The 26,349-nt window shown below is 40.5% G+C and overlaps 1 protein-coding gene across 1 annotated transcript in view; it reads right to left on the bottom strand.

Moving 5' to 3' along the window:
* LAPTM4B (lysosomal protein transmembrane 4 beta) overlaps window positions 1-26,349 on the bottom strand; it is a 71,047-nt gene that overhangs the window by 6,828 nt on the left and 37,870 nt on the right. The window contains exons 5-6 of the mRNA XM_058564680.1: window positions 23,645-23,743; window positions 17,190-17,285 (exon numbers count right to left, since the gene is read on the bottom strand). Coding sequence (XP_058420663.1) covers window positions 17,190-17,285; window positions 23,645-23,743 — 195 coding nt within the window. The remainder of the gene's footprint in view (window positions 1-17,189; window positions 17,286-23,644; window positions 23,744-26,349) is intronic.

Raw genomic sequence — 26,349 nt, 5'->3', positions numbered from 1 at the left:
ATCCTGGGCGCGCACCTACGCACTGCTTGTCAAGCCATGCTTTGACGACGTCCCGTATAAAGTAGAGGCAGATCGGCATGGATGTTAGCTCAGGGCTGATCTTCCTCACATACACACACCAAAAAAAAAAAAGTTAAAAAAATAATAAAAAAATAAAAGAATAATCACGGCGGTTTGAAGGAGAGAGGAAGTCAACTTGTAACCTGAGGGTGGTGAGCAGGCCTGAGACCTCATTCCTTTTGCCTTCTCAGTTGGCAGGAGAGTTGTGGATTTGACAGGAGCTTCTGCAGGGGCCTGGAAAATGAGCCCCCCTTGCCAAAGATGTGACTCTCGACACAAGGAAGGGTGTAGGGACTGGACACGTGCAGTACAGACACTAAACAAAGTAACCAGGGAGTACTGTGCCGTTTGAAGCTACTGCCTAGGAGGTGAAGTATGTTTTCACATTGAAGTTGGTCAGGACCGGCCCCTCGCCTGCTTGAGACCTCCTCTAGTCCTGTGAGACCCAACCTCCACATTAACACATCACCTAGAGTACCCCAAACACCCACGGAAACTAAAGAACTCCGATGCCATGAGGCGGCCCCAAGGAAACAAATGTGTGCCACGGGAAAACGAACAATTCTCTTATTAATACCACCAGCTTCATGCCACTCCAGCCCTGGCGGGCAGCAGCCCCATATCTGACTCTCTCATCCCTAATTCATTTCCATCAGTCCCTAGCACAGCAAGCTCGTTACCAATCAGACTCCTTTTTCTTGTGACTTTTCTCCCTGGAACGTTTTTCTTTCTTACGTCGCTCCATACATAGCCCAAATAACCCAAGGCTTAGGTTAAATTCCTTTCTAACATGGAGATCTGAAATATCTCAGCCTCAGTTACTCTCTTCTCCTCTTAATTATGCTTTGCAATTGTAGTGCAATAAATAAATTCTTGAAATAAAAACACCAGCGTTATATATTTTCATATTCTTTATCGATAAGATAAAGTCATAATAACAACACTGGAAATGGTAGTAACTACAGTACAGCCCTCTGCAATCAGACACAAAAATCACTCTCCTGAAGCACTTACATAATTTATCAATTAAACTATATGCTCTCTAGTACTATTAACTGTCTTGTATAACTTACCTTGCTCCTCTCCAAAAAGTTTGTAAAAGGCAAGTCTCACACTTCTGTATTCCTTTCTCAGCACTGGTTCTCAGAGGTGTGTTGAAATTTGAGCTCTATCACTTAGGAGCCGTCATGGTCAATGCTAGAGGCACTATGGTGGTGGAGAGTCAAACACGGACTCTGAAATTAGGCCTGGGTTCAAATCCCAGGTCTGTGATTTATGAACTCTGACATCCTAATTTACTAAATCTATCTGAACTTCAGTGTCCACATCTATAAAATTGAGACCATGATAGATACCCCTCAAAAGACTGTTGTAAGGATTTAACAAGGTAATGTACTTAATGCACTGAGTGTAGGCTGAGCATTTGATGCTCAATAAATGGCAGCAATTCTCCAACTGTAGCAAGATGATCAGCATGGTATCATTTTGTCTAACTAGTTCGGCCACACACCTTCCTTAAGAAAATGACACCAGGAAGCACTCTAATTTATTCACTTGGGTTAGAAAAGAAGTTCTCTTTCTCTCCTCAGCTCTGGTGGTTGCAGTAAATGAGAGGCTAAAATTTAAGCTGCTTGAGCCACACACCTTGCAGCAAGTAGATGGCTGGATAAATGTCTACTGAACTTATAACCTATTTGACATGGACCTTCTGTTAAGAATCCTGCAAATACTTCTGTTCTTGATATGGAAGGATATGCCCTAAGGTCCTGCTGAGAAACTGTAACTCCTATGGAAGCATCCAGTACATGATTCCCTTAACCTCAAAAGCTGGAAGTGGAGCAGTACATCCATGTCCCCCAACAATCGGATTTCCCAGCCCACCATCCCTATGTCCTACCTCCTCCTTTACCAAATCTAAACAAAAGTAACTGAATGATGAGACAGGAGACAAAATGGACACCATTTTTACTGCAAGCTGCAAGTCTGCAAGAAGTGTGGGCATACAGTTATAATTCCAAAATCCAAAGAGCGTTTGGTTGAAACACCATCTCCATTCATTCGTTCCTTACCCAAGTACAACCTGAGCACCTATCAGAGGCCAGTGGTTGTGCCAGATGCGGGGGAGGCAGAGATGACGATAACCGACCTCAGTCTGGAGGAGGATGCCCCATGTTAACTCAGCAGTGCTCACACAGGAGGGGGGAAAGCATATGTAAACTGTATGTCATGAAAGACCAAGGCGTACATGTAAAGGTGTAGGCAGATGCTGTAGTTGGAGAGCTGGGTACGTGAGGCGGGATTACATGAGAGGAGCCTGGAACAACAGGCAACATCCCAACTGGCCTCGTTAAGTAATAACAGGAAAGGGGAACATTCTTATCTAAGAACTAGCGGTCCTCACCATTTTGGGGGTGGGGGGAAAGGGGAGCTGTGGTAATGTTCACAAGTAAGAGACTCCCATGGCATACACAGATTTGTTTTTACAAAATCAAATGCCCTTCTCTCCCCCCAAAAAACATGGAAAAATAAAGAAAATACCACCATAAACAGAGACTTCTTTACTTTCTGTTTTTCTGGCTCCTTTGGGGGGGGTCACAGGTGGGAAACAAGGGGCACGATTTTCATGAAAGCATGATAACTCATGGGAGGAACAACTGTTGATAAGACATCAGTACCAGCGCCTCAAAGCTGCCTCACAACTAAGATGGACTTCACAGGATGAAGTTGACACTCCACTCCCTCTGCTGGCTTCAAGGAAATACCAGAATGCAAGGAGCTGAGACTGATGCTGCTATAGGGTAATCCTGAATCTGTTCTTATTCACTCAAAGGAAAAAAAAATTCAAACCATTGGCAAACTTAGGTTTTAAATATTAGCCCATAAGTCACAAATGACTGTCACACAGCAAAGTGAAGTGACATCACAGTTCGGAAATGCTGCAGTAATAAACAGCAGAACCCCTGAAGACTTTATTTAAATACAAAGATGACAAAATCAGATTTATGTTTTAGATCCATCTGGCAACAACAGGGAGGAAACAACTGAAGAGAACAGAGAGTTCAAGACTAGAGGCTAAAAGACTAATTATAACCAGTTTAAAGAGGACTCCTCAGTTACTGGCGTAGGTGACCAAGTGGACATTGCTACCGTTCAGCAGATTCTAAGCAAAGCAGGCCTGGAAGCAATGGAGTGGGCTCTGCAGCACACTCTCTGTGGACATGGCTGCTGGGTGGCTGGGGCTATGGGCATGGGGTTGATCTGGTCCACATAATGCAAGCTATTTCCTTCAACTGAGATAAAAAAGAGCAAGACAAGTGACTTTTATTAAATATTGTTCATTCATTTCCTCAACAAATGTTGGTCGTACTGTGTGCCAGGCACTGAGGACACCACACTAACTGAAACTTATGAGGTCTGAGCCAGCAGACAGCTTATCTGCTAGTGGAGGGGTCTGATAAATAGAATTTACCTTCCACGGCGAAGTGCAGAGCTTCTCAACCAGTGTCCATTCACAACAGTCTGTCATACAAATATTGTAACTTTCTATGTTTGCCACCATGTTGAGAAGACAGGGGTACCCTGGGGTAGTAGCCGAGACTATGGGCTGTGGAGTCGACCATCTGGGTCCATCACTTCCCACTCTGAGGCCTTGGGCCAGTCACTTACCTCTTTAAGTCTCACTTTTCTCATCTGTAAATGGGGACGATAATGGGTTCTATCTCACAAGCTTGGTGAAATAAATAAGCCCAAGTAAATGTGATTATTTAGCACAGTACATGGCATGCACTAAGGCTCAACAAATCTTAATTTTATTTCATACATTTGTGAAAGGATGAGATGGTTTGCAGTACTGGACATAATGCAAAATAAGACAACTGAATGCTAAAATGACCCAGAAATAAGGCAAAATGGAAATGTTTTGGGTTATGAAGTTTTGATTTCCATATATGGATGGATGGATAGATACATACATACATACATAGAGGGATAAATATACAGAAAGGGAAGGAGAGAGAGGAAGGTGTGTGTTACTTTTTTTCTGGTAGTAAACTAAAATAGGACTTTATGGGATGGATCTTTGTATAAAAGACAGTGGGTAACTGCATTTAATAGCTTTAGCTACTGTTTTTCAAGACTTTAGTAACAACTTTGCAAGCGAATTATTCTTTTATTGATTTCCACTATAGTTTTTTTTTTTTTTTTTGTGAGGAAGATCTGCCCTGAGCTAACATCCATGCTAATCCTCCTCTGTTTGCTGAGGAAGACTGGCTCTGCGCTAACATCTATTGCCAATCCTCCTCCTTTTTTCCCCCAAAGCCCCAGTAGATAGTTGTATGTCATAGTTGCACATCCTTCTAGTTGTATGTGGGACGTGGCCTCAGCGTGGCCGGAGAAGTGGTGCGTCGGTGCGCGCCCGGGATCCGAACCCGGGCCACCAGTAGCAGAGCACGCGCACTTAACCGCTAAGCCACGGGGCCAGCCCCTAGTTTGTTAAATATAAGGTTGATTTAGATCTGTTGGCAAAATAATAAATGTGGGAGAATTCAAACTTTCTCAGGAAAAAGCGATTCCGAAACAGAACTCAAAGATGAGGCGCTGCTGTTGGCCAGCCCACTTGCAGGAGGGGAAAGCGCAGCTCTGAGGTCCATTCAGGCAGAAAGGGGGGCCACTAAATCCCTGGGATGGTTCAAACAGTTGTCCTACAAATATCTAGAGAACTCGGCTTAAGTTTCCACTAAGGTAGGGGTTTGCGAACTACGTGGGCCAGATCTGGTCTGCCACCTGTGTTTTGTACAGCCTCAGAGCTAAGAATGGTTTTTACATTCTTTTAATGATTTCAAAGAAAAATATTTTGTGAGGTGTGAAAATTATATAAAATTCAAATGTCAGCATCCATAAATAAAGTTCTATTGGAACACACCACACTTACTCGTTTATGTACTGTCTACAGCTGCTTTCACACTACGACAGCAGGGCTGAGGAGTCAGGACAGAGACCATATGGCCTGCAAACCCTAAAACATTTTCTATCTGGCTCTTCATAGAAAAAGTTTGCCTCCGTCTGTACAAAAAAAAAAGGATTACCCTGTATTCTGGCCTTCGAAGATATGATTATGTCACGTGAAAATACACACCCCAAAACAATCTCGTCATTTAGGGGCACTTATGTCTTCCAAAGGTCCATTTAAATTAATCCTAAGTAGCCAAAATATTTATTTTCTCTTCTTCACCATTTGTTACACGCCTAATAGTCTACAATGTGTCTTGTTTAAAACAGGCAGCACTTACATTAAATGCTTGACTTATATTGGTCACACCAAATTTGCCTATTTAGATATGAGCTTCCTATGCTCTGGCCATACTGGAAAGGGGAGATAGCTGAATCATGAATCTCCATGATTAAGCAAAACAACCATTTCGGCATCAGGGACACGATCATCACAAATATAAAGTATGGGCTTGTCTCTAAGGCATCTAGACTAAGTGTATTCAAACTTTTTAAATAGCCCCACCTATAATATATATGAGTAAACACACACACACATAACCATATATTTTTGATTCTAAGGTACACATTTTTGAACATTTTAACATCTGAATTCAGGCTGTGCCTTGTAATTGACAGCATCTTACAATAAGAGGTACCTATACAGCAACTAGAAGGATGTGCAACTGTGACATGCAACTGTCTACTGGGGCTTTGGGGAGAAAAGGGGGAAAAAAAGGAGGAGGATTGGCAATAGATGTTAACTCAGGGCCGGACTTCCTCACAATAAAAAATAAATAAATAAAAAATAAGAGGTACCTAAAATAATGGTGCAATTGACAACTGATGGCATCTTGTATTCAAGGACTCCAACATACCAGGAGACGGGGAGAACATAAACAAATTTGGAGGATTCTAGTGAGAAACTTTCCCCTTGCCTATAATAAGGAATAACTTCCAACGACAAATAAGATAGAAGGTGATTTTTATCCTCAATTCACTGCAAAACTACTATAAATTGTCCTCACTTGAAATTATAGGAGGAAGTCATTCCTTCCCTTAATTCTCAGCAGAGAAGCTACTCAAATTCTTTTATAGATTACACTCATAATATAGAATCTGTACTTCAAATCTTTCAAATTGGGTCAAAAAATTCTCACTGGTGAGATATCTGGGCAAGAAACATCAAAATAATATAGTAGCCCAAATGGAAAGTTAAAATAGTTCTGAGCACTTAACTATCTAATATTTAAATAAATGTATCTAAAATAACTATCTAAATAATATAGATAACTATACCTAAATAAATATATCTTAAAAACCTACCTTTTTATCTATATAATAAAAATATCCTTTTATCTATATAATAAAAATATCCAATTTAACCCTTGAGAAAATAGAAGGAATGGACTGTGAACTATCACCATGGTAACCCTACCCAAGGTATCCCCGCTGCTTTCTCGAGCCCCCAAGCCTGAATGTGCTGCGCCACCTACTGTGCACATCTCCTTCGTGATTCCTCACCATTGGTTCTGGGGCTGCCAAGCCGGCTGTGCTCAGCTGCTGACAAGGCACCTCGGCTGGAAGGACTGCTCAGAACTCAGATTCCCATTTTATCCGTTTCTCTTTCCCCACACACTTCTCTCCCTCCCTCCAATTAATGGAAAGGGAGAAATATCTTCTGCTTTGATTTCTAGTATCCAACATATCAACTGCTTAATTTTCTGTTACAATCTAATCTGTGTCTACAAGCTTCGTTTTTTTCATAGCTGTAACCTCAATACAAACTTCTATATCCTGCTTTTTAAAACATGGTAAGCCTTTCTTCTGCTGTTACACTGCTCATAAAAATTTTTATAGCAATAAACACATTTTTTTTTTTTGAGGAAGATCAGCCCTGAGCTAACATCTGTGCTAATCCTCCTCTTTTTGCTGACGAAGACCGGCTCTGAGCTAACATCTATTGCCAATCCTCCTCCTTTTTTTTCTCCCCCCAAAGCCCCAGTAGATAGTTGTATGTCATAATTGCACATCCTTCTAGTTGCTGTACGTGGGACGCGGCCTCAGCATGGCTGGAGAAGTAGTGCGTCGGTGCGCGCCCAGGATCCGAACCCGGGCCGCCAGCAGCGGAGCGTGCGCACTTAACCGCTAAGCCACGGGGCCGGCCCTGAAAAGCTTTCAGGAGGAAATCCCAGGGGGCGTCCAGTTCAATCTCACCCATGATGCTTTTCTATCAGAACTAACAGATGAGTGTATCTGGAGCCCTGCACACATATGAAGAAGTCAGGAAACTGTGTGGGGCTGAGTTACAGGAAGCAGGACTATTTTGCACAACTTTAAACAAGGCAGCTGCCTTGCTGTCACAAAATTTACTCTTAACCTTTGCTTTTCTCCCACCTCTTTCTTCTAAGTCACCCTCCCATCCCTTTCACTGTGCTAAAACGGAAAATAAGCAAAAAAACTCAAAAAAGTCCCACTACTTTAAAAGTTGGTGACTTTTCTTGAGAACAATAGTCTAAATGAACTGTTCTCCTGCCTCACTCCCCATCCTGGTCAAATCCATGCCAGGCACCAGTGGGGGAACACACGGCCCTGGCTGCAGTCTGAACAGACGACATGACTAGGAGGAAGCTGGTGGGTAAAGAGACTGGTGCCAGGCCGCCTCCACCACTCACCAGCCGTGAGATCTTGGGAAGTTATCTACTTGGTGCCTCACTTTCCTCTTTTGCACACAGGGATTAACAGAACCTACTTCAAGGACTCTTGTGAGATTAAGTGAGCTCATATACGTAAAGCACCCAGCACCGAGCCTGGCAGACGGCAACCACGACATCCGTGTTTGGCGAGAAACCTATACTACAAAAGCTACAGAGTGGGGAGGGGGAGGTGTGACAGATGCAGAGAAGAGCGGAACATCACTGCAATGATTCAGCCCTCAGCTGGATGGCACCTGTGCAAACAGTCGAGAGGATGAGAACATCAAAAGGTGGCTGGACCAGTTCACTTCCAAGGTCTTGTCCTACCTTTAGGTGACTGATTTTATGTTTTATGTTATAGTCACACACAAGAGATATCCTCAAGAATCATCTCACTCCACATCCTCTCAATTATGCACTATCATTGCTACCTCCTACAGCTCTCTCAAATCCTTCCTCTCTTCCTCATTCCCTCTACTATTGCCCTGGGTCAGAACTTCATCGTCGTCATCATCATCATCATCATCATCACAGTAACCTTGACAATGGAAATGGTCTCCTAGCTGCTCTCCCTGCTTATGTAGGATTTTACCAAGTCTACATCAACCTCTCACATTTGTCTTGGTCTTGTAAAATTAAAAAGGAAAAAAAAAAAAGCTTAGAGAGATCAAACTATTAAATTACAAGGGAAAGGAGAGAACCTAAAATTGAGATATTACAAACAAGATCTCCCTTTGATTCCAGTACTTAGTAGGCCAGAAGCCTCACAGCCAGTAAGTGACAGGCTAGAGTTTCAAACCCTCTAGAAGTCCTGTTCTGGGACAACCTTCTTTATCTCCCCCCTCCCCACTGCCTCCTGGACAATGGGGTTCACACAGGCAGATGACAGTGGTGAAAGGTTTGTTTTGTTTGTGAGGTATGTTTAATGTACATGAATCTGAGATGCCCAGGACTGAAAGAGATCTTAAGAGCCACCCTGGTAACTGGTCTTTAGACGCAGCCCCACTCACACCATTTCAGAAAGTTAGCTATGACTTTTCTGAAGAATCTGCAAGATGATGACTATACATTCATCTTGGTTACAGTCTAGTTTCTCAGGTATGAAGGAACTTCTGAAATCTAACTAAAAATCTCTCCTGCCGTCAATTTAGTTAATTCCTTCCCCTTTTCTCTCTCTACAGTGGGGGAGAAAATAAACAGAACTTGTTACCTAATCAAGAACTTGTTTCTGGGGTCGGTCTGGTGGCACAAGCGGTTAAGGGAGCATGCTCCGCTGCGGCGGCCCAGGGTTCCCCAGTTCAGATCCCAGGCACGCACCGACGCACCACTTGGCAAGCCATGCCATGGCGGCGTCCCATATAAAGTGGAGGAAGATGGGCATGGATGTTAGCCCACAGCCAGTCTTCCTCAGCAAAAAAAAGAGGAGGATTGGCAGATGTTAGCTCAGGGCCGATCTTCCTCACCAAAAAAAAAAAAAGAACTTGTTTCTAATAATATTCAACCTATACCTAGGAAGTAAGGAACAACCTGATTTTTAAAAGCAACAAGAGAAAAAAAATGGAATTTTTTATGCACAATTTTTGAAAGTTGTTGAGACTGCTACTAAATCCGCCCCCACCCCCAACTCCTCTCAGTCAACTGAGAATTTGTTTTATAGTTTTGTGACAGCCCAAGGTCAGCCTTAATTAACCTCGGGTGCCTCAGAGAGAATCTACTGGGAAGCGGCTGCTGGGGAGATCATCTGGCCTTCACCAGGTCACCGACCTTTTTCTTAACTACATTTTTCAAGCAGGCAGACTCAAAATGTGGCCCGACACAGCAAAATACTTCTTGAAGTCAAAACGATAAGGCTGTAAATAATGTTAACCAGCATTAGCACCTACAATATGACACGGCATAACAGACTCCATGAAGTTAAAATTTTCCTATTTATCCCTACATAGTTAGGAATTTTCCTACATTATCTGAGACCATAATTCTTTTACCTGGAAGCAGAATTTCAGCCACTATCTTGGCTAACTATTAATGTCACTGCTTTCAAGTGCCCCAATTCCAAAGAAATCGGGTTCCCTACTTTTGGATTTAACAAAAGAGGTACTACCATCACTGAAGTCTTCACTGGTATTTGCAAAACAGGCTGCATAGATTAAAACAGTTTTTTAAATCTCAATTTGCATAAATTTTAATGTGAAATAAATCTGTTTCTACAATCTAGATGTTTAGTATTTTAATACATTTTCCTCTTCAGGCCAAATTTTGATGGAGGTAGGGAAGAGAATGTGGTATTACATAACATGTATCCAGAATGTGAATTCTACAACATTCTAAAAGGAAGGTTGCATCTCCCTAGGGTACCCCACCATGTGCTGCAATGACTCAAAGGGATACCTTGGGAGATTTTAAATTTTCAAGGAAAACACAGCAACACCTATTAGATCCCACACTAACTACGACTCTTAGGTTGTCTGGACCTGACTACTTAGTGAAATGAAGAGTTAGGTATTTCCTTTGGCCTAAGGGTGCCATGAAAAAAAATACCAAGACTCTAAGACATTATGAACTAACAGAATTTGTGACCCCTCTGACTTAGGCATTTCTTTCAAAGGCTTTTACTTTGGTTTGTTTGTTTGGGAAACTGGAAGAGAGATTAATCCACAGAATGATCTCCAATATCTAATAACTCTTATCCATCCTCCCTGAGAAGTATTTGGGAAAGTATGTATCTGGCTAATAAGAGGTGTACTGTTTTAGAGAAGAAAAAAAAAGGCACATTTATTTTCTACCAACAAGAGCCCCAGTATCTTTCCACAGAGGTCACCCTGAGACTATTCGGCCTGGGAGAAAAGCCATCTGGCCTAATATTTGATAGGAAGTGAAAGACACAACATGTTATTATGTCCGTGTAGATTCCCAATAAAGACATGAACAAAAGAGACACATACATTATTTATTACACGCTATGAGGATCTCAATATAGCTACGGAGACGAGGGAAAATGAAAATGACAGAACTAGATCATTCCAATCCCCAACAGAGGGTCTCAGAGTGAGGTGCCAGTATATATACTTTTTAAATTAGAATGCTAACATGAACTCCTTACTTCTAGTCAAAACAATCTTTAAACATGCAGAGCCCTGCTTGAAAAAAAAAAATCTGTTCTCCAACCCTAGAAATCCAAATTACGGTCTTTACCAAAAGGAAGCAGGGCTCCTTGGAGAAATAGCTGATTCCAGGTCTGGGACAGGAAATGGACAAGATGAGCCTGGAACACCTTGTCAACCAGACAGCAAAGAAGGTGTCAAAGGCTACCAGGGTTGTGTCAGGAGACACGGGCGCCAACTTAAAAAGGCTCCCACTGGCCAAAGATGGCATAATTTGAGCATTAATAAGGATATTAACTGTAAGCTACGAGCTTTTTAGAGAAAGATTTTCTTTTTCCCCTTACAAAGTTTCAAAATAGAATAACAGGTAAGTTTTATTTAGGCCTAGTGATAAAATTTATCAAAATAGTTGTACTTTTCAACTGGACATCCCCAGCTCTTCTACTAATAGGCTTCTTTCATTAGTTATTTATTACTTGAAAAAAACACCTCACTGGTCATCAATAGAGAGCCATGGACCAACTTGTCATTTTGAAAACTGATAAATAAAGAGAACAAAACCAAGTATATTTATCCATGTCACAGGCACCACTGGGTAACCAAATTGTACACGAGGGAAAGCTTCTCTTTATAGAAATACCCAGCGAATAAATGGAAAACAAATGACAGAATGTCATCATCTTGCAACTCCTAATGAATCATTGCTATCAATGGTGCTGCCATCCCAGACAGAATCAATCAGATAGTATCTGCCTCCTGATGGAAGAACAAATTATCAACTATACAATAATTTTGCAAAAAAAAAAGGAATACGGAAATATGAATATGGGAAGCCTCTAGATGCAACTAACTTACAGGAAACACAGAGGACCATATTATAGCTATGCAATAAGTCTAGTCTGTGGGACAAACTAGTTTCTTTAACAAAAAAATTATAGAGATTTAAAACACATATCGACCCATAGATCCTGTTTCAAATAAACTTCTGGAAAGATTATGACATTTATGAGACAACAGGAAATCTGAGCACTTACTGGAAATTTTCTGGTATTAAAGAATTATTATTTTAGGTATAATAAGGATTCTTTAGAAAAATAGCCCCAACACCATTATCTTTTTTAAAAAAAATCCTTAAAAATACTGTCAGAAAGCTGAGACTAACCCTGCATTTTGGAGTGAACTATCAATGCAACTGAGTTATGAGAAATGATAAATCTCTCTTTCTCAGGAATACCAATCTTAAAAAAAAAGGAAAGAAAAAAAAGGTTCACTGGGAACTTTGAGAAGGTAGAGAAACATCAGCAACTCAGTTTCTGCATTTTAAAAATGGCAAGTTGATAGAGAATGATTGAGAAGATAATGACCAACAACCATCATCCAGCAATTCCCCAGCACCTCTGTCAACACTCCAGGAAGCAACCACAGTTGGCATCAGGACATGGGCCCAAATCCCAGTTACTACAAACCACTGCCAAGCTGGAAGCCTGTCTGAAGAAAAGAGACCTTTTGTTAGAGGAGCTGGGGGTGTCCAGTTGAAAAGTATAACTACTTGAGTTTAAGTAAGCCTAAATAAAACCTACCTGTTATTTCATGCCTAATTTTGAATCTTTCAAAGGGGGAAAAATAAAAGCTTCCTCTAAAAAGCTAGTTGGATGCATTTTGGGGACTTACTTGTGGTTCTTAAATTCTCTAAGCACCCCAATTTCTACAATTCCAGAATATCCTCTGATCTGAGGTATATCTAAACAACATGTACCTTTTTAGCCCTTCCACCTTGCTTCTATTAAAAATACACACAACCCTTCAGGAAGCACTGAAAAAACAACCATCCAAAGTATATCAAAACAAGCACGTGCAACACGGCATTACCTTCTCTGAGCTACTTCTCAAAGGTGGCCGTTTTCTAAGTCCCACACATCATGGTATTTAGGATTAGGTTCTGATGTATCTTGCTCATTTAGCAACTTCATTGGTTCCTTCAACTCCAATATCTCAAACTTTGTTTAGATTTTTCACTAGTCCAGCAGGACAATACATATACTCTAAGATTTCTTTTTAGATAACTAAATACCCAGAAACTCAAAGGAGGAAAAATTCTTTAAGCTGGTAATTTTATCAAAATTACAGTAACTATGAACAGGTGTTTCTGAGAGAGAAGGCTCAAATAAAATTAGAAATGAAAAAGGAGAAATTACAACAGATACCACAGAAATACAAAAGATTATAAGAGAATACTATGAAAAACTATATGCCAACAAATTGGACAATCTAGAAGAAATGGATAAATTCCTAGACTCATACAACCTCCCAAAACTGAATCAACAGGAAATAGAGAATCTGAATAGACCAATCACAAGAAAAAGATTGAAACAGTAATCAAAAACCTCCCAAAAAATAAAAGTCCAGGACCAGATGGCTTCTCTGGAGAATTTTACCAAACATTCAAAGAAGACTTAATACCTATCCTTCTCAAACTATTCCAAAAAACAGAGGAAGATGGAACACCTCCCAACACATTCTACGATCCCAACATCACCCTGATACCAAAGCCAGGCAAAGACAATACTAAGAAGGAAAACTACAGACCAATATCCCTGATGAACATAGATGCAAAAATCCTCAACAAAATATTGGGAAAGTGAATACAGCAATACATTAAAAAGATCATACACCATGATCAAGTGGGATCTATACCAGGGACACAGGGATGGTTCAACATCTGCAAATCAATCAATGTGATACACCACATTAACAAAATGAGGAATAAAAACCATATGATCATCTCAATAGAGGCAGAGAAGGCTTTTGACAAGACTGAACATACATTTATGATAAAAACTCTCAACAAAATGGGTATAGAAGGAAAGTACTTTAACATAATAAAGGCCATATATGACAAACCCACAGCCAACATCATACTCAATGTGGAAAAACTGAAAGCCATCCCTCTGACAACAGGGACAAGACAAGAGTGCTCACTCTCGCCACTCTTATTCAACACACTACTGGAGGTTCTGGCCAGAGCAATTAGGCAAGAAAAAGGAATAAAAAGAATCCAAATAGGTAACAAAAAAGTGAAACTCTCACTGTTTGCAGATGACATGATCTTATATATAGAAAACCCTAAAGAATCCATTGGAAAACTATTAGAAATAATCAACAACTACAGCCAAGTGGCAGGGTACAAAATCAACTTATAGAAATCAGTTGCATTTCTATATACCAACAACGAACTAACAGAAAGAGAACTCAAGAAGACAATCCCATTTACAATTGCAACAAAAAGAATAAAATATCTAGGAGTAAATTTGACCAAGGAAGTGAAAGACCTATACAATGAAAACTATAAGACATTATTGACCAAAATCAATGATGACACAAAGAAATGGAAAAATATTCCATGCACTTGGATTGGAAGAATAAACACAGTTAAAATGTCCATACTGCCTAAAGCAATCTACAGATTCAATGCAATCCCAATGAGAATCCCAAGGACATTCTTCACAGAAATAGAACAAAGAATACTAACATTCATATGGGGCAACAAAAGACCTTGTATAGCTAAAGCAATCCTGAAAAAGAAGAACAAGGCTGGAGACATCACAATCCCTGACTTCAAAATATACTACAAAGCGATAGTAATTAAAACAGCATGGTACTGGTACAAAAACAGACACACAGATCAATGGAATAGACTTGCAAGTCCAGAAATAAAACCTCATATCTATGGGCAGCTAATCTTTGACAAAGGAGCTAAGGACATATAGTGGAGAAAGGAAAGTCTCTTCAATAAATGGTGCTGGGAAAACTGGACAGCCACTTGCAAAAGAATGAAAGTAGCCCACCTTCTTTCGCCATACACAAAAATTAACTCAAAATGGATCAAAGACCTGAAGGTGAGACCTGAAACTATAAAACTCCTGGAGGAAAATATAGGTAGTACACTACTCGTCATCAGCCATAACGGGATCTTTTTGACTTCCATGTCTACGCAGACAAGGGAAACAAAAGGAAAAATAAACAAGTGGGACTTCATCAGATTAAAGAGCTTCTACAAGACAAATGAAACCAGGATCAAAACGAATAGGGAACCCACCAGCTGCAAAAAAATATTTGCAAACCACATATCTGACAAGGGATTAATCTCCATAATATATAAAGAACTCACACAACTGAATAACAAAAAACCAAACAACCCGATCAAAAAATGGGCAGAGGAAATGGACAGACACTTCTCCAAAGAAGATATACAGATGGCCCATAGGCACATGAAAAGATGCTCAACATCACTAGTCATCAGGGAAATGCAAATCAAAACAACACTAAGATATCACCTTACACCTGTTAGAATGGCTATAATCACCAAGACAAAAAGCAACAAATGCTGGAGAGGCTGTGGAGAAATGGGAACCCTAATCCACTGCTAGTGGGAATGTAAACTGGTGCAGCCTCTTTGGAAAACAGTATGGAGATTCCTCAAAAAATTAAAAATAGAAATACCTTATGATCCAGCTATCCCACTACTGGGTATCTACCCAACGAACCAGAAATCAACAATCCAAAGAGGCTTATGCACCCCTATGTTCATCGCAGCATTATTCACTATAGCCAAGACATGGAAGCAACCCAAGTGTCCCTCGACTGATGACTGGACAAAGAAGATGTGGTATATACACACTATGGAATACTACTCAGCCGTAAAGAAAGACAAAATCGTCCCATTTGCAACAACATGGATGGACCTGGAGGGTATTATGTTAAGTGAAATAAGCCAGAAAGAGAAAGACAAACAGTGCATGATTTCACTCATATGTGGAAGATAAACCAACACACGGACAGATAGAACTGTTTGGTGGTAACCAGGGGCTAGGGGGGTGGGGGGTGAGCACAAGGGGTGGAGGGATGCACTTATATTGTGACTGATAAACAAAAATGTAGAACAACAATTTCACAATTAAAAAAGAAAAGAGGGGGAAAAAAAAAAAGAAAAAGCAGAAAAAAAGAAACTTATAGATAACTAAATACCCAGAAACTCAAAGAAGGAAAAATTCTTTACGCCAGTAATTTTATCAAGATTACAGTAACTATGAACAGTTGTTTCTTTAGAGATTTACTGAGCCAAGATTAATTCTTTAAAGGGTTGAGCAGAACATGTGTTTGCTGTAATCAGTGCATAGCATTCTGCAGAGCCCCCTAAAAGGGCCTTCTCAGCATCTGGGTATGCTGCGTTGTGTGCCTCTGATTATGGCAGAGCCTCTTCTTAAACCACTGCTCGTGTATATTTGATTCAACTCAACAAATGTTTAGTGAGCACTTAGGAAAACTACTGATGTATAACATGCTTTCTCTCAGAAATCCCACAGAGTTCTCAGTGATACCGGTTTGCACCTATATATTTAATATAACATATAAAATTGTTTTATTCCCATTTTATACACTGGGAAGTAAAGTCAGGGACAGGTTGAATTATTTCAGTAAGGTCACAGAGTGAGCAAGTCACCACAATTTAAAAAACAAAACAAAATCTAACTCTGTTCTAGTTTAGACTTGACATACCATTTATATTTACCCTTTCATCTGTCCTGTCCATTCTATCCCCTCCAACCCTATCCATTTGACCCAGCCACATGTTCACGTCATCCATCACCATTCTTCTCATCAGAAACTCCTTGAGCACTTACCTGTACTGAGCACTGCGCCAGGCACTGTGCTGAATACACAGGTGATGGTGACACAGGGAGGTTAATACCTAGAGGACTTAATACTTTTCCCATGAGCCAGGCAGTTTAAGATAATTTACATCAAGTACAAATGATTTGGAGGACTCTTCTGGTGAAAACATGTTTACCAAAATCATATTTGATGGGTTTAAAAATTTTAAGTATAAACAACTAGTAGAACAGAGATCATCTAATTCTTTTACTAAAGTTTTCACACACTGGACAAGTTTTAAGGACACAGTAACCTCTGCCATTCTTATTTCTCTACCTATAAAATCACATTTCTAAGTGTAATTTCACAGTGAGATAGTATAGTCATACTATGCAGAACTGATATCTAGAATTATGTGCCATGGTTTAAAAATTCAGGTTTAAGATACATAAATATGGAGAAGGTACATTCATTATCTATCTGTAATATTTTAAAAAATAAACCAGAAGTCGAACGATCTAGATTTTAATATCGTGTAGGGGGAAAATTTCATTCAATTATGAATCCTCTGATGACTAAGCAGCTCACGAGTATGTTTCAACAACAGTAAAAATGTAGCTGACAGCAGAAACATTTAGAAGCCACCATATAGTAGATTCGTGGAGAACTCCATGATAAGTGACGTCACACCTACCGTGGTGTCGTTGCTGGTAACATAAACCAGGACATCGGAGGAGTTCCTGCCATTGATGTATCGGTAGCAGTTCCAAACACAGCTTATCAAGTAACCCTGTAAGTGAGTAGTGATTATTAGGTCTTTAATTTTCAAACTTCAGACAATTTAAAATACTACCATAGATAAAGCCGTATTACAGAACTTTTGTTTATAAATTATAAATGCACATATTAATGCTACTAAACCAAAAAGCCTTTAAAATTACAAATGTTGGGTATAGTAACTTTCTGGCAAAGGGTGCTACTGTCACCTCATTCTTCTCACCATCCCAGGAGGTGGGGCGTGGAGGGGCTGACAGCAGGAGGAGAATTTCTCAGGAAAGGCAGTCGGAAGGAGCAACGGCCACAAACATGTATTGCCCCGGAAGCCACAGAGCAATCAATTTACTAACCATTTCTCATCACACTTTAACTCTGTGTCTTTGGGATTTTTATTCTACATGATTATATATGATTTTGTTATACAAATCAATTTGTTTAAAAACATTCACTGTGGGGCCGGCCCGGTGGTGCAAGCGGTTAAGTGCGCGTGCTCTGTTGCGGCAGCCCGGGGTTCGCTGGTTCGGGTCCTGGGCGCGCACCAACGCACCACTTGTTAAGGCGGCATCCCATATAAGGTGGAGGAAGATGGGCACGGATGTTAGCTCAGGGCCAGTCTTCCTCAGCAAAAAAGAGGAGGATTGGCATTGGATGTTAGCTCAGGGCTGGTCCTCCTCACAAAAAAAAACAAACACGTTCACTGCACATGAATTTGCTTCATGGTCAATAAAATCCACAACATTTCCATTGTCATAATGAAATAGCCAAAGAAGATAATTAAAATTAAAGTCCAGAATAAAGACACGCTAGAATAAAGCATGAGTTCATGGGAGGTGTTTAAACTATGAACTCTCTACACTTTGATTCTAATCATCTGTAATTGGATTAGAACCAAATGATTTCAAAATCCTTTCCTAGCTTTAAAACTCGGTGATAAAAAGAAGTTAAACAGTTATCATGTGACCCAGCAATTCCACTCCTAGGTCTATGCCCAAGAGAAATGAAATGTCCACACAAAAACTGTGCAAAAATGTCCATAGCAGCATTATTCCTAATAGCCAGAAAGTAGAAGCAACCCAAATGTCCATCAGCTGATGACCAGACAAAATGTGGCATACTCATACAATGGAATATTATTCAATGGTAGAAAGGAAGGAAATTCTGATACATGCTACAACATGGATGAACCTTGAAAATATTATGCTAAGTCCAAGAAGCCCATCACAAAGGACCACACACTATGTGATTCTATTTATATGCAATGTCCAAAATAGGCAAATCCAGAGAGACAGAAAGTAGATTAGTGGTTGCCAGAGGTAGGGGAGGCAGGTAAGGGCAAAGGGCAAGTGATAAAAATGTTCTACAGTTACACTGTTTAACCACAGAACTGTGTTTACACAACTCTGTGAATAAACTAAAAACCACTGAATTGTACACTTTAAAGATTTTATTTATTTATTTTTCCCCCCAAAGCCCCAGTAGATAGTTGTGTGTCATAGCTGCACATCCTTCTAGTTGCTGTATGTGGGATGCGGCCTCAGCATGGCCAGAGAAGCAGCGCGTCGGTGCGAGCCCGGGATCCGAACCCGGGTCGCCAGCAGTGGAGCGCACTCACTTAACCACTAAGCCACGGGGCCGGCCCAGAATTGTACACTTTAAATGGGTGAATTTTATATGTGAATTATATCTCAATAAAGTCATTTTATAAAAAAGAAGACATTTAAGGACAAAAGGGATGCTTGTCAACCTTTGTCAGGAGAGTGAGGTAAAATTCTGTCATATACTCAGAATGCTGTCTTAAGCTGCATTCATATTTGGTGATGATTATCTCTTACATTTAAATATTCTGTGATGATGTTAAGATGAAAATGTATAATGCTATTTTATAAAATATTTCCTGAATGGCAATAATCTGAAACCAGAGATCAACAGTAAGAGAGATGGAAAGGTCATATTTCTTGAACAATATACACAATATGTTCAGTTTGCTCATATCTTCAGTTTACTCAAGCTATTGCTTCGTCAGTGAAAAAAAAGAAAAAGGCCTAGACTTTTTGAGAATTTCAATACAAACGAAAAAGGAATGTTTGGACATATTAGTTATGTATTATGTAAGAAGACCAACTAATCATCCATTATTTTAGTAGTGAACAGTAGATTCTTTAAGGCAAGAACTCCTGACGTGAGGCCTCTGAAATAACAAATCTCTAACTGGAAGGTTAAACAGCAGAGGGGAGGCACCTGGTGTCTGGGGCTTCACAGATGCACAGTCAGCGTTCTGAGGGCCCCTAGCAACACCAGTGCATTTGCTTGCTAACCACTCCAACAGGAGAAAAACCTCTGGCCTGTTGTCTCTAAAAACCCAATAACTTATTTCAGTGACCTTACTTCTTAGTTGACATTTCTGTAATCTTGAACAGAGAGTTAAATATTTAGTATACTTCCCAAATAAACTTACAATGACAAATTACATCCATCATCTATTTGCAGAGCCAGGTGGTAAGCACTGCTCTCTTTACCGTCTTAAGACAGAGTGAGACTGACACGTATCCTGATTTGGGCTCCCAGGGAACCGGTGTGATGATAAACCTTATTAAAGAGTAACAGAGAATTGAGGTCGTGAGAGCCACTAATCACCTAAACTGATATGTGAAACCACAACATGTGTACAGTCAGGCACTGCATAATGACGTTTCGGGTCAACAATGGACCACACATACACTGGTGGTCCCATGAGATTATAATGGAGCTGAAAAATTCCTGTTGCCTAGTGACGTTGTAGCTGTTGTAATGTCGTAGTCAACGCATTTGTCACGTTTGTGGTGGTGCTGGTATAAACAAACCTACTGTGCCGCCAGCTGTATAGAATAAAGACATAAAGAAAGAAAATATTTTTGTACAGCTGTACACTGTGTTTGTGTTTTAAGCTAAGTGTTATTATAAAAGAGTCAAAAGATTTATAAAATAAGTTACAGTAAGCTAAAGTTAATTTATTATTGAAGAAAGAAAAATATTTTTTTATAAATTTAGTGTAGCCTAAGTGTACAATGTTTATAAGTCTAGAGGAGCGTACAGTGATGTCCTGGGCCTTCACACTCACGCACCACTCACTCACTGACTCACCCAGAGCAACTTCCAGTCCAACAAGCTCCATGCATGGTAAGTACCTATACAGGTGTACTATTTTTTATCTTTTATACCATTATTTTTACTGGACCTTTTCTATGTTTAGATACACAAATATTTACCATTGTGTTACAACTGCCTACAGTATTCAGTACAGTAACATGCTCTGCACGTTTGTAGCCTAGGAGCAATGGGCTACACCATATAGCCTAGGTGTGTAGTAGGCTATATCATCTAGGTTTGAGTAAGTACACTCTGTGATGTTCATACAACGATGAAATCACCTAATGACGCATTTCTCAGAAGTATCCTTGTTGTTAAGCGACACATGACTGTACTCATATTTATTTAAACTAATAATTACTGAGTCTCTTCGCGAGAGGCATCAGCTTAGTGCTAAGAGAGATATAAAAATAAAGGCACAGGGCCGGCCCCGTGGCTTAGCAGTTAAGAGCGCGCGCTCTGCTGCTGGTGGCCTGGGTTTGGATCCCGGGCGCGTGCACTGACGCACTGCTTCTCCGGCCATGCTGAGGCTGCGTCCCACGTACAGCAACTAGAAGCATGTGCATCTATGACATACAACTATCTACTGGGGCTTTGGGGGAATAAATAAATAAATTAAATTAAATAAAAAGATAAATAAAGGCACAGTCTAGGTTCTCAGAGAAATGCAATCTAGTTAGTAGAGGAGATAGATGCTTAAATAATTAAATATTAAGTACATATTTCTCACAGGTTGGAGATAGTGCTGTGAATAATTTGTATTATGTCTTGTATTAGATTATTACGATAATTGATAATGCTCTGCAATTTATGAAAGCACCAGAGGGCAGACATTTTTCTTATTCACTACCAAACCCCAGTACCTGGAACATGGCCTGGCACATAGGAGACCCTTAATAAATATTTACTAAGTAAAGGAATAAATGATGCATCTTCCCATCCATGAGCTCACTTAAACCTCACGGTCACCCTACAGAATGTTTCCTTAACTATTTTGCTATTTAGTAAATGACGAAACCAAGGCTCTGCTCACATGGCTTGAAGTAGCAGTGAGAGAAGCTAAATCTAGGTCCTCCAACTCAAAATCTCAAGTAAGCATTTCCAACACAAATGAAAACACCTACAAAGTTAAAATGCCTTTTTTAAGGGCACTGGGAGGTTCCAGTTTCTGAGCTTCTGGTACATGCAGAGAGTAGCCTGGTCAGACTAACCTTCCTGGTAAAATGATAAAATCTGGAATAAACACACAAACATATACACACGTGCTATTTGAAGGCACAAGTGAGGAAGCCAAAATAGGCAGAAGCCAAAGAGGAGTCTACCCTTGAGAGACAAACGGCAATGAGTGGGATTGGAGAGTTTGTGGCCTATTGCCAGGGGACACTGCCAACTCCACACCCAGCCTGGGTGGTCTGGGTGGCAAAGGACCATATTCCGGGCTGACGAAGCAGCTGGAGAGTTGGGATGGGGGAGTGGGACCTGCAGAGGCAGTGAGCCTCAACATCCCTGGATAAAATTCACCCAAATCCTTGACCACTCAACTACAGTATCAAATATGCAGGGCATGTTTTATGGGGGAAAATGTAGACCCATATGATTTTCAATGAATCATTTCTTTTCTACTCCTTTTCATCACATTACTATTTAAAATGACTTTTCGGGGGTGGTGTAGTGGTTAAGTTTGTGTACTCCACTTCCACGGCCCAGGGTTCACAGGTTGAGATCCCGGGTGCAGACCTACCCACCGCTCATCAAGCCATGCTGTGGCGGCACCCCACGCACAAAAAATAGAGGAAGATGGGCACAGATGTTACTGGCTCAGGGCTAATTTTCCTCAGCAAAAAAGAGGAAGATTGGCAACACATGTTAGCTCAGGGGCAGTCTTCCTCACAAAAATAAATAAATAAATAAAATGACTTTTCTCCCTAAATGCAGCTTCCTCAAGCTTACTGAGGCTCAACTTTTTAAGAATTGAGTAATTTTATGCCAAAACAAAGACAATGAAAGATATTAAGAATTAAAAGTTCAGTCTAATTATTTGAGAATTTTCTACTTATTAGTAGCATACAAGCACAAGTCACAGTGACATTTTTATTATCATGTTTACAAAGATGAAAAAGAATGGATAACACTCAATTGATGAGGGTGAAGGGCAGCACCGCTGATGGGAGTGTGAAGTCATTCAACTTTTGGAGAGATCAACTTGGCAACCTATCAAAAGCCTTCAAATTATGCATAACCTCTAATTTTAAGAAATGTATCTTGGGGGCCCGGCCCCATGGCCTAGCGGTTAAGTGCACGCACTCCACTGCTGGCAGCCCGGGTTCAGAACCCAGATGCACACTGATGCACTGCTTGTCAGGCCATGCTGTGGCGGCGTCCCATATAAAGTGGAGCAAGATGGGCACAGATGTTAGCTCAGGGCCAGTCTTCCTCAGCAAAAAGAGGAGGATTGGCATCGAATGTTAGCTCAGGGCTGATCTTCCTCACAAAAAAAAAAAAAAAAAGAAAGAAAAAAGAAAGAAAGAAATGTATCTTGAGGAAATAAACGCAGAAGTATACAAAAGATGTACTTATATTTATCAGCAGCACTATTAATATGAAAAAGTCCTCCTCACACACACACACACAAAATTAAATAAATAAATAAATAAAAACAAATTACAGGGGCTGCCTGGTGGCGCAGCGGTTAAGTGCTCTCGCTCTGCTGCGGCGGCCCGGGGTTCGCAGGTTCGGATCCCGGGCGCACACCGACACACCGCTTGTTAAGCCATGCTGTGGCGACGTCCCATATAAAGTGGAGGAAGATGGGCACGGATGTTAGCCCAGGGCCAGTCTTCCTCAGGGAAAAAGGGGAGGATTGGCATCGGATGTTAGCTCAGGGCTAGTCCTCCTCACACACAAAAAATAAATAAATAAATAAAAATAAAAACAAATTACAAAAGAATGTGTATATAGACATTGTAATGGATGTTACAGTATATAATACATAGTATGCAATGAATAACATTACACTAATTTATTTCCCTCCAAACAGATTTTGGAATAACTCTTGGTGGGCCTGTGGAAGTTTGGTTAGTGTTTACCTCTCATATAGATAAGAGAAGGAACAGAATTGTTAGGAAATCAAAAAGTAGTTCAGAAACCTAAAGCAAGATAATGAACTGACAGAAGTCTGCTTGCTTCTTTAGCATTCATGAATACGTCCAATAATATTTAGACCATAAGTAAAATCTTCATGCTTACCTTAAATGTCAAGATAATGCTGATAAACAGAAGAATAATAAGGACCAAACAGGTAGGATTCACTGACATGATATCTTCTTTGTAGGGAAAATTAGGAGGCTGCAAAAGACAAGCGCCTTGTTAGCAAATCTCATTAATCATTCAGGATTATATTCCTTAGGCATTGATCAGATGTGCTTATCAGAAAGCAATTAGTTAAAGCAGATAGTTATTATTGAAGACTACTAGAAAATTTCTGGCCTACCTCTACTAACGAAAAAGCTACGAATGGTGTGCTCATAATTCAGGCAATAACTCTCGAAAAGAAAATCAGAGGAAGATTCATGAGTGAGACCTGAAAACATAAGTTTGCCCTCCTACTATATAAAAAGTTAAAAGCCAGTATAGTTTTTCTACACCAGCGGTAGTTGGATTTTCTGCAAATTCTGGACCATTCTAAAAGGCTTATGCAGCGCAAGGGGGAGAAACCTATTAAAATAGGGTCTTCTTTATATAGAGCATTTTTGCTAATGCTACTTCTCCTCAAAGAGCAGAATCTTTTATACTAGTAGGTATTTACAGCATTAAAAAAAAAAATCAACTCCTACCATTTGACTATACTGATTAACTACCAGGTTAAAGGAAACCTTTTTAGGAGGATCAAAATCTGCTCCTATGGTTAGTGGCAGCGACAGACCTTCACCATGAAATGCCTGCACAGCACTGATGGAAGCCCCCTATTTAACTGGCCTCAATAAGTGTGTATGAAGGCAGCCCAGGGTACTCTGTCACCTTTTACCTCCTCTTCATCATCCAGTACTATTCGTTTGGATTCCACATTAGCAATATTCTGAGACATAACAAAGAAGTGCCAAATGCTAAGGAAGAATATGGAGGAATGGGCTGGCCCCGTGGCTTAGCGGTTAAGCGCGCGCACTCCGGTGCTGGCGGCCCGGGGTTAGGATCCCAGGCGCACACCGACGCACCGCTTCTCCGGCCATGCTGAGGCCGCGTCCCACATACAGCAACTAGAAGGATGTGCAGTTATGACATACAACTATCTACTGGGGCTTTGGGGGAATAAATAAATAAATAAAATTAAAAAAAAAAAAAAGAATATGGAGGAAAAAACTGTGATTCATGTGCATGGCGGCTCCTACTCTCCAGGGTGAACATCACCCCGTGGTTTCAGAGTCTCCTTTCACTTTGGGCAAAATATCTAAGAAATAAAATCTAAGTCATTCTTTGTGATCAGCTTGCGAAACTGGTCCCTCCCCTTGGAGCCTGCTAGAGTTTTTTGTAGCAGTGATCTTCAAGGGCAAGAATAAAACAACTTGGTGCCATTCACAAGACCAACATGAAATCATATTGTCTCTCTGTCTAATTAAAAAAAAAACAGGATTAGGGGCCGGCCCGGTGGCGCAAGCGGTTAACTGCACGCACTCCGCTGCGGTGGCCTAGGGTTCGCAGGTTCGGATCCCAGGCGCGCACCAACACACCACTTGTCAAGCCATGATGTGGCAGTGTCCCATATAAAGTAAAGGAAGATGGGCACGGATGTTAGCCCAGGGCCAATCTTCCTCAGCAAAAAATAGAGGAGGATTGGCATCAGACGTTAGCTCAGGGTTGATCTTCCTCACCAAAAAAAAAAAAATATGATTAGAGTGGAAGTATGTGACCTTTTCCAGAAAGATCTTTACACTCTTTCCCCTAGAAAAGTGAACATGGTTTCTATGTCCAGTTGAGACCCATAAAAACACATGCACAATTTATTTTAGCTGCCTTTTACAAGACTCCACATAAACAGAGTAGGCACTAGAATTGTGTGCTCACCCCTAGCCTTCTCAGACAACAGTTTCTCCAGACTCATTATATCTCAACTTGTCAAGAAGGGCCTCCACATGTGGAACTTTAACATTCGCTCAGGCATTGCGATAATCTGTAGGCCTCATTCTTTAAGTAGAACATCAGAAAATACTCACTTGCATTATTTGGTTTGTAATTAAAGACAAAAGTAGATGGTGACTTTTTTCTTTAACCTATATTGCAATTACTGTGAGCATCAGCAATATTATCATTTTACCACTGGTGGCTCTAAAGCAAACGAGTATGGAGTGACTGAACAGTGTGGGGCATAATGGCAAGTCTAGGTAGTATTCTGAGGGTTCTAAACGCTTGCCTGCATGTTGGGCTTTATGCTCCTTATAAATCTCTGCAATATATGGGATGCAGCACACAATATACTGTTTAAATAGTCACAGGAGTGCCATATGGCTTGTCTTAGTGTCTCTTTACTCAAGACCACCCCTTCCCAGCCCCCTCCATGACAGGGCATGTTGAGACCATGTTTCCTCCACACTTCCAAGGTTGATTTTAGGAACCCAGCAGCACATCATCATTACAGAGTAAAAACACAAGTCCTTAAAGACAGAGGTAATTCTACAACCTGCTCGTCATATATGAACCCCCATGCAGAAACACTTGGCTGTACCACAAGGGATAACACATAAAATTAGCATACAGGAAATACACAAAAATATTCCTGACACCACATTCTACCAAAACATTGACATGTTTTCTAAAACAAAGAGAAGCTATTACTAACAAGAATGACAACCACAACAATGACAACTTAATACTTTTACGGAGCAAAACACTAGAGGCTCTTCGTCCTAGGTCTGCTAAGTCCCAGTTATGTGATCTGGCACGGCTGCCGCAAGATCACA

This window comes from Diceros bicornis, chromosome 21 (genome assembly GCF_020826845.1).
Source record: "Diceros bicornis minor isolate mBicDic1 chromosome 21, mDicBic1.mat.cur, whole genome shotgun sequence".
Taxonomy (NCBI): domain Eukaryota; kingdom Metazoa; phylum Chordata; class Mammalia; order Perissodactyla; family Rhinocerotidae; genus Diceros; species Diceros bicornis.
Note: the sequence above shows the minus strand (reverse complement) of the source record. Positions and strands in the feature narration are given on the sequence as shown.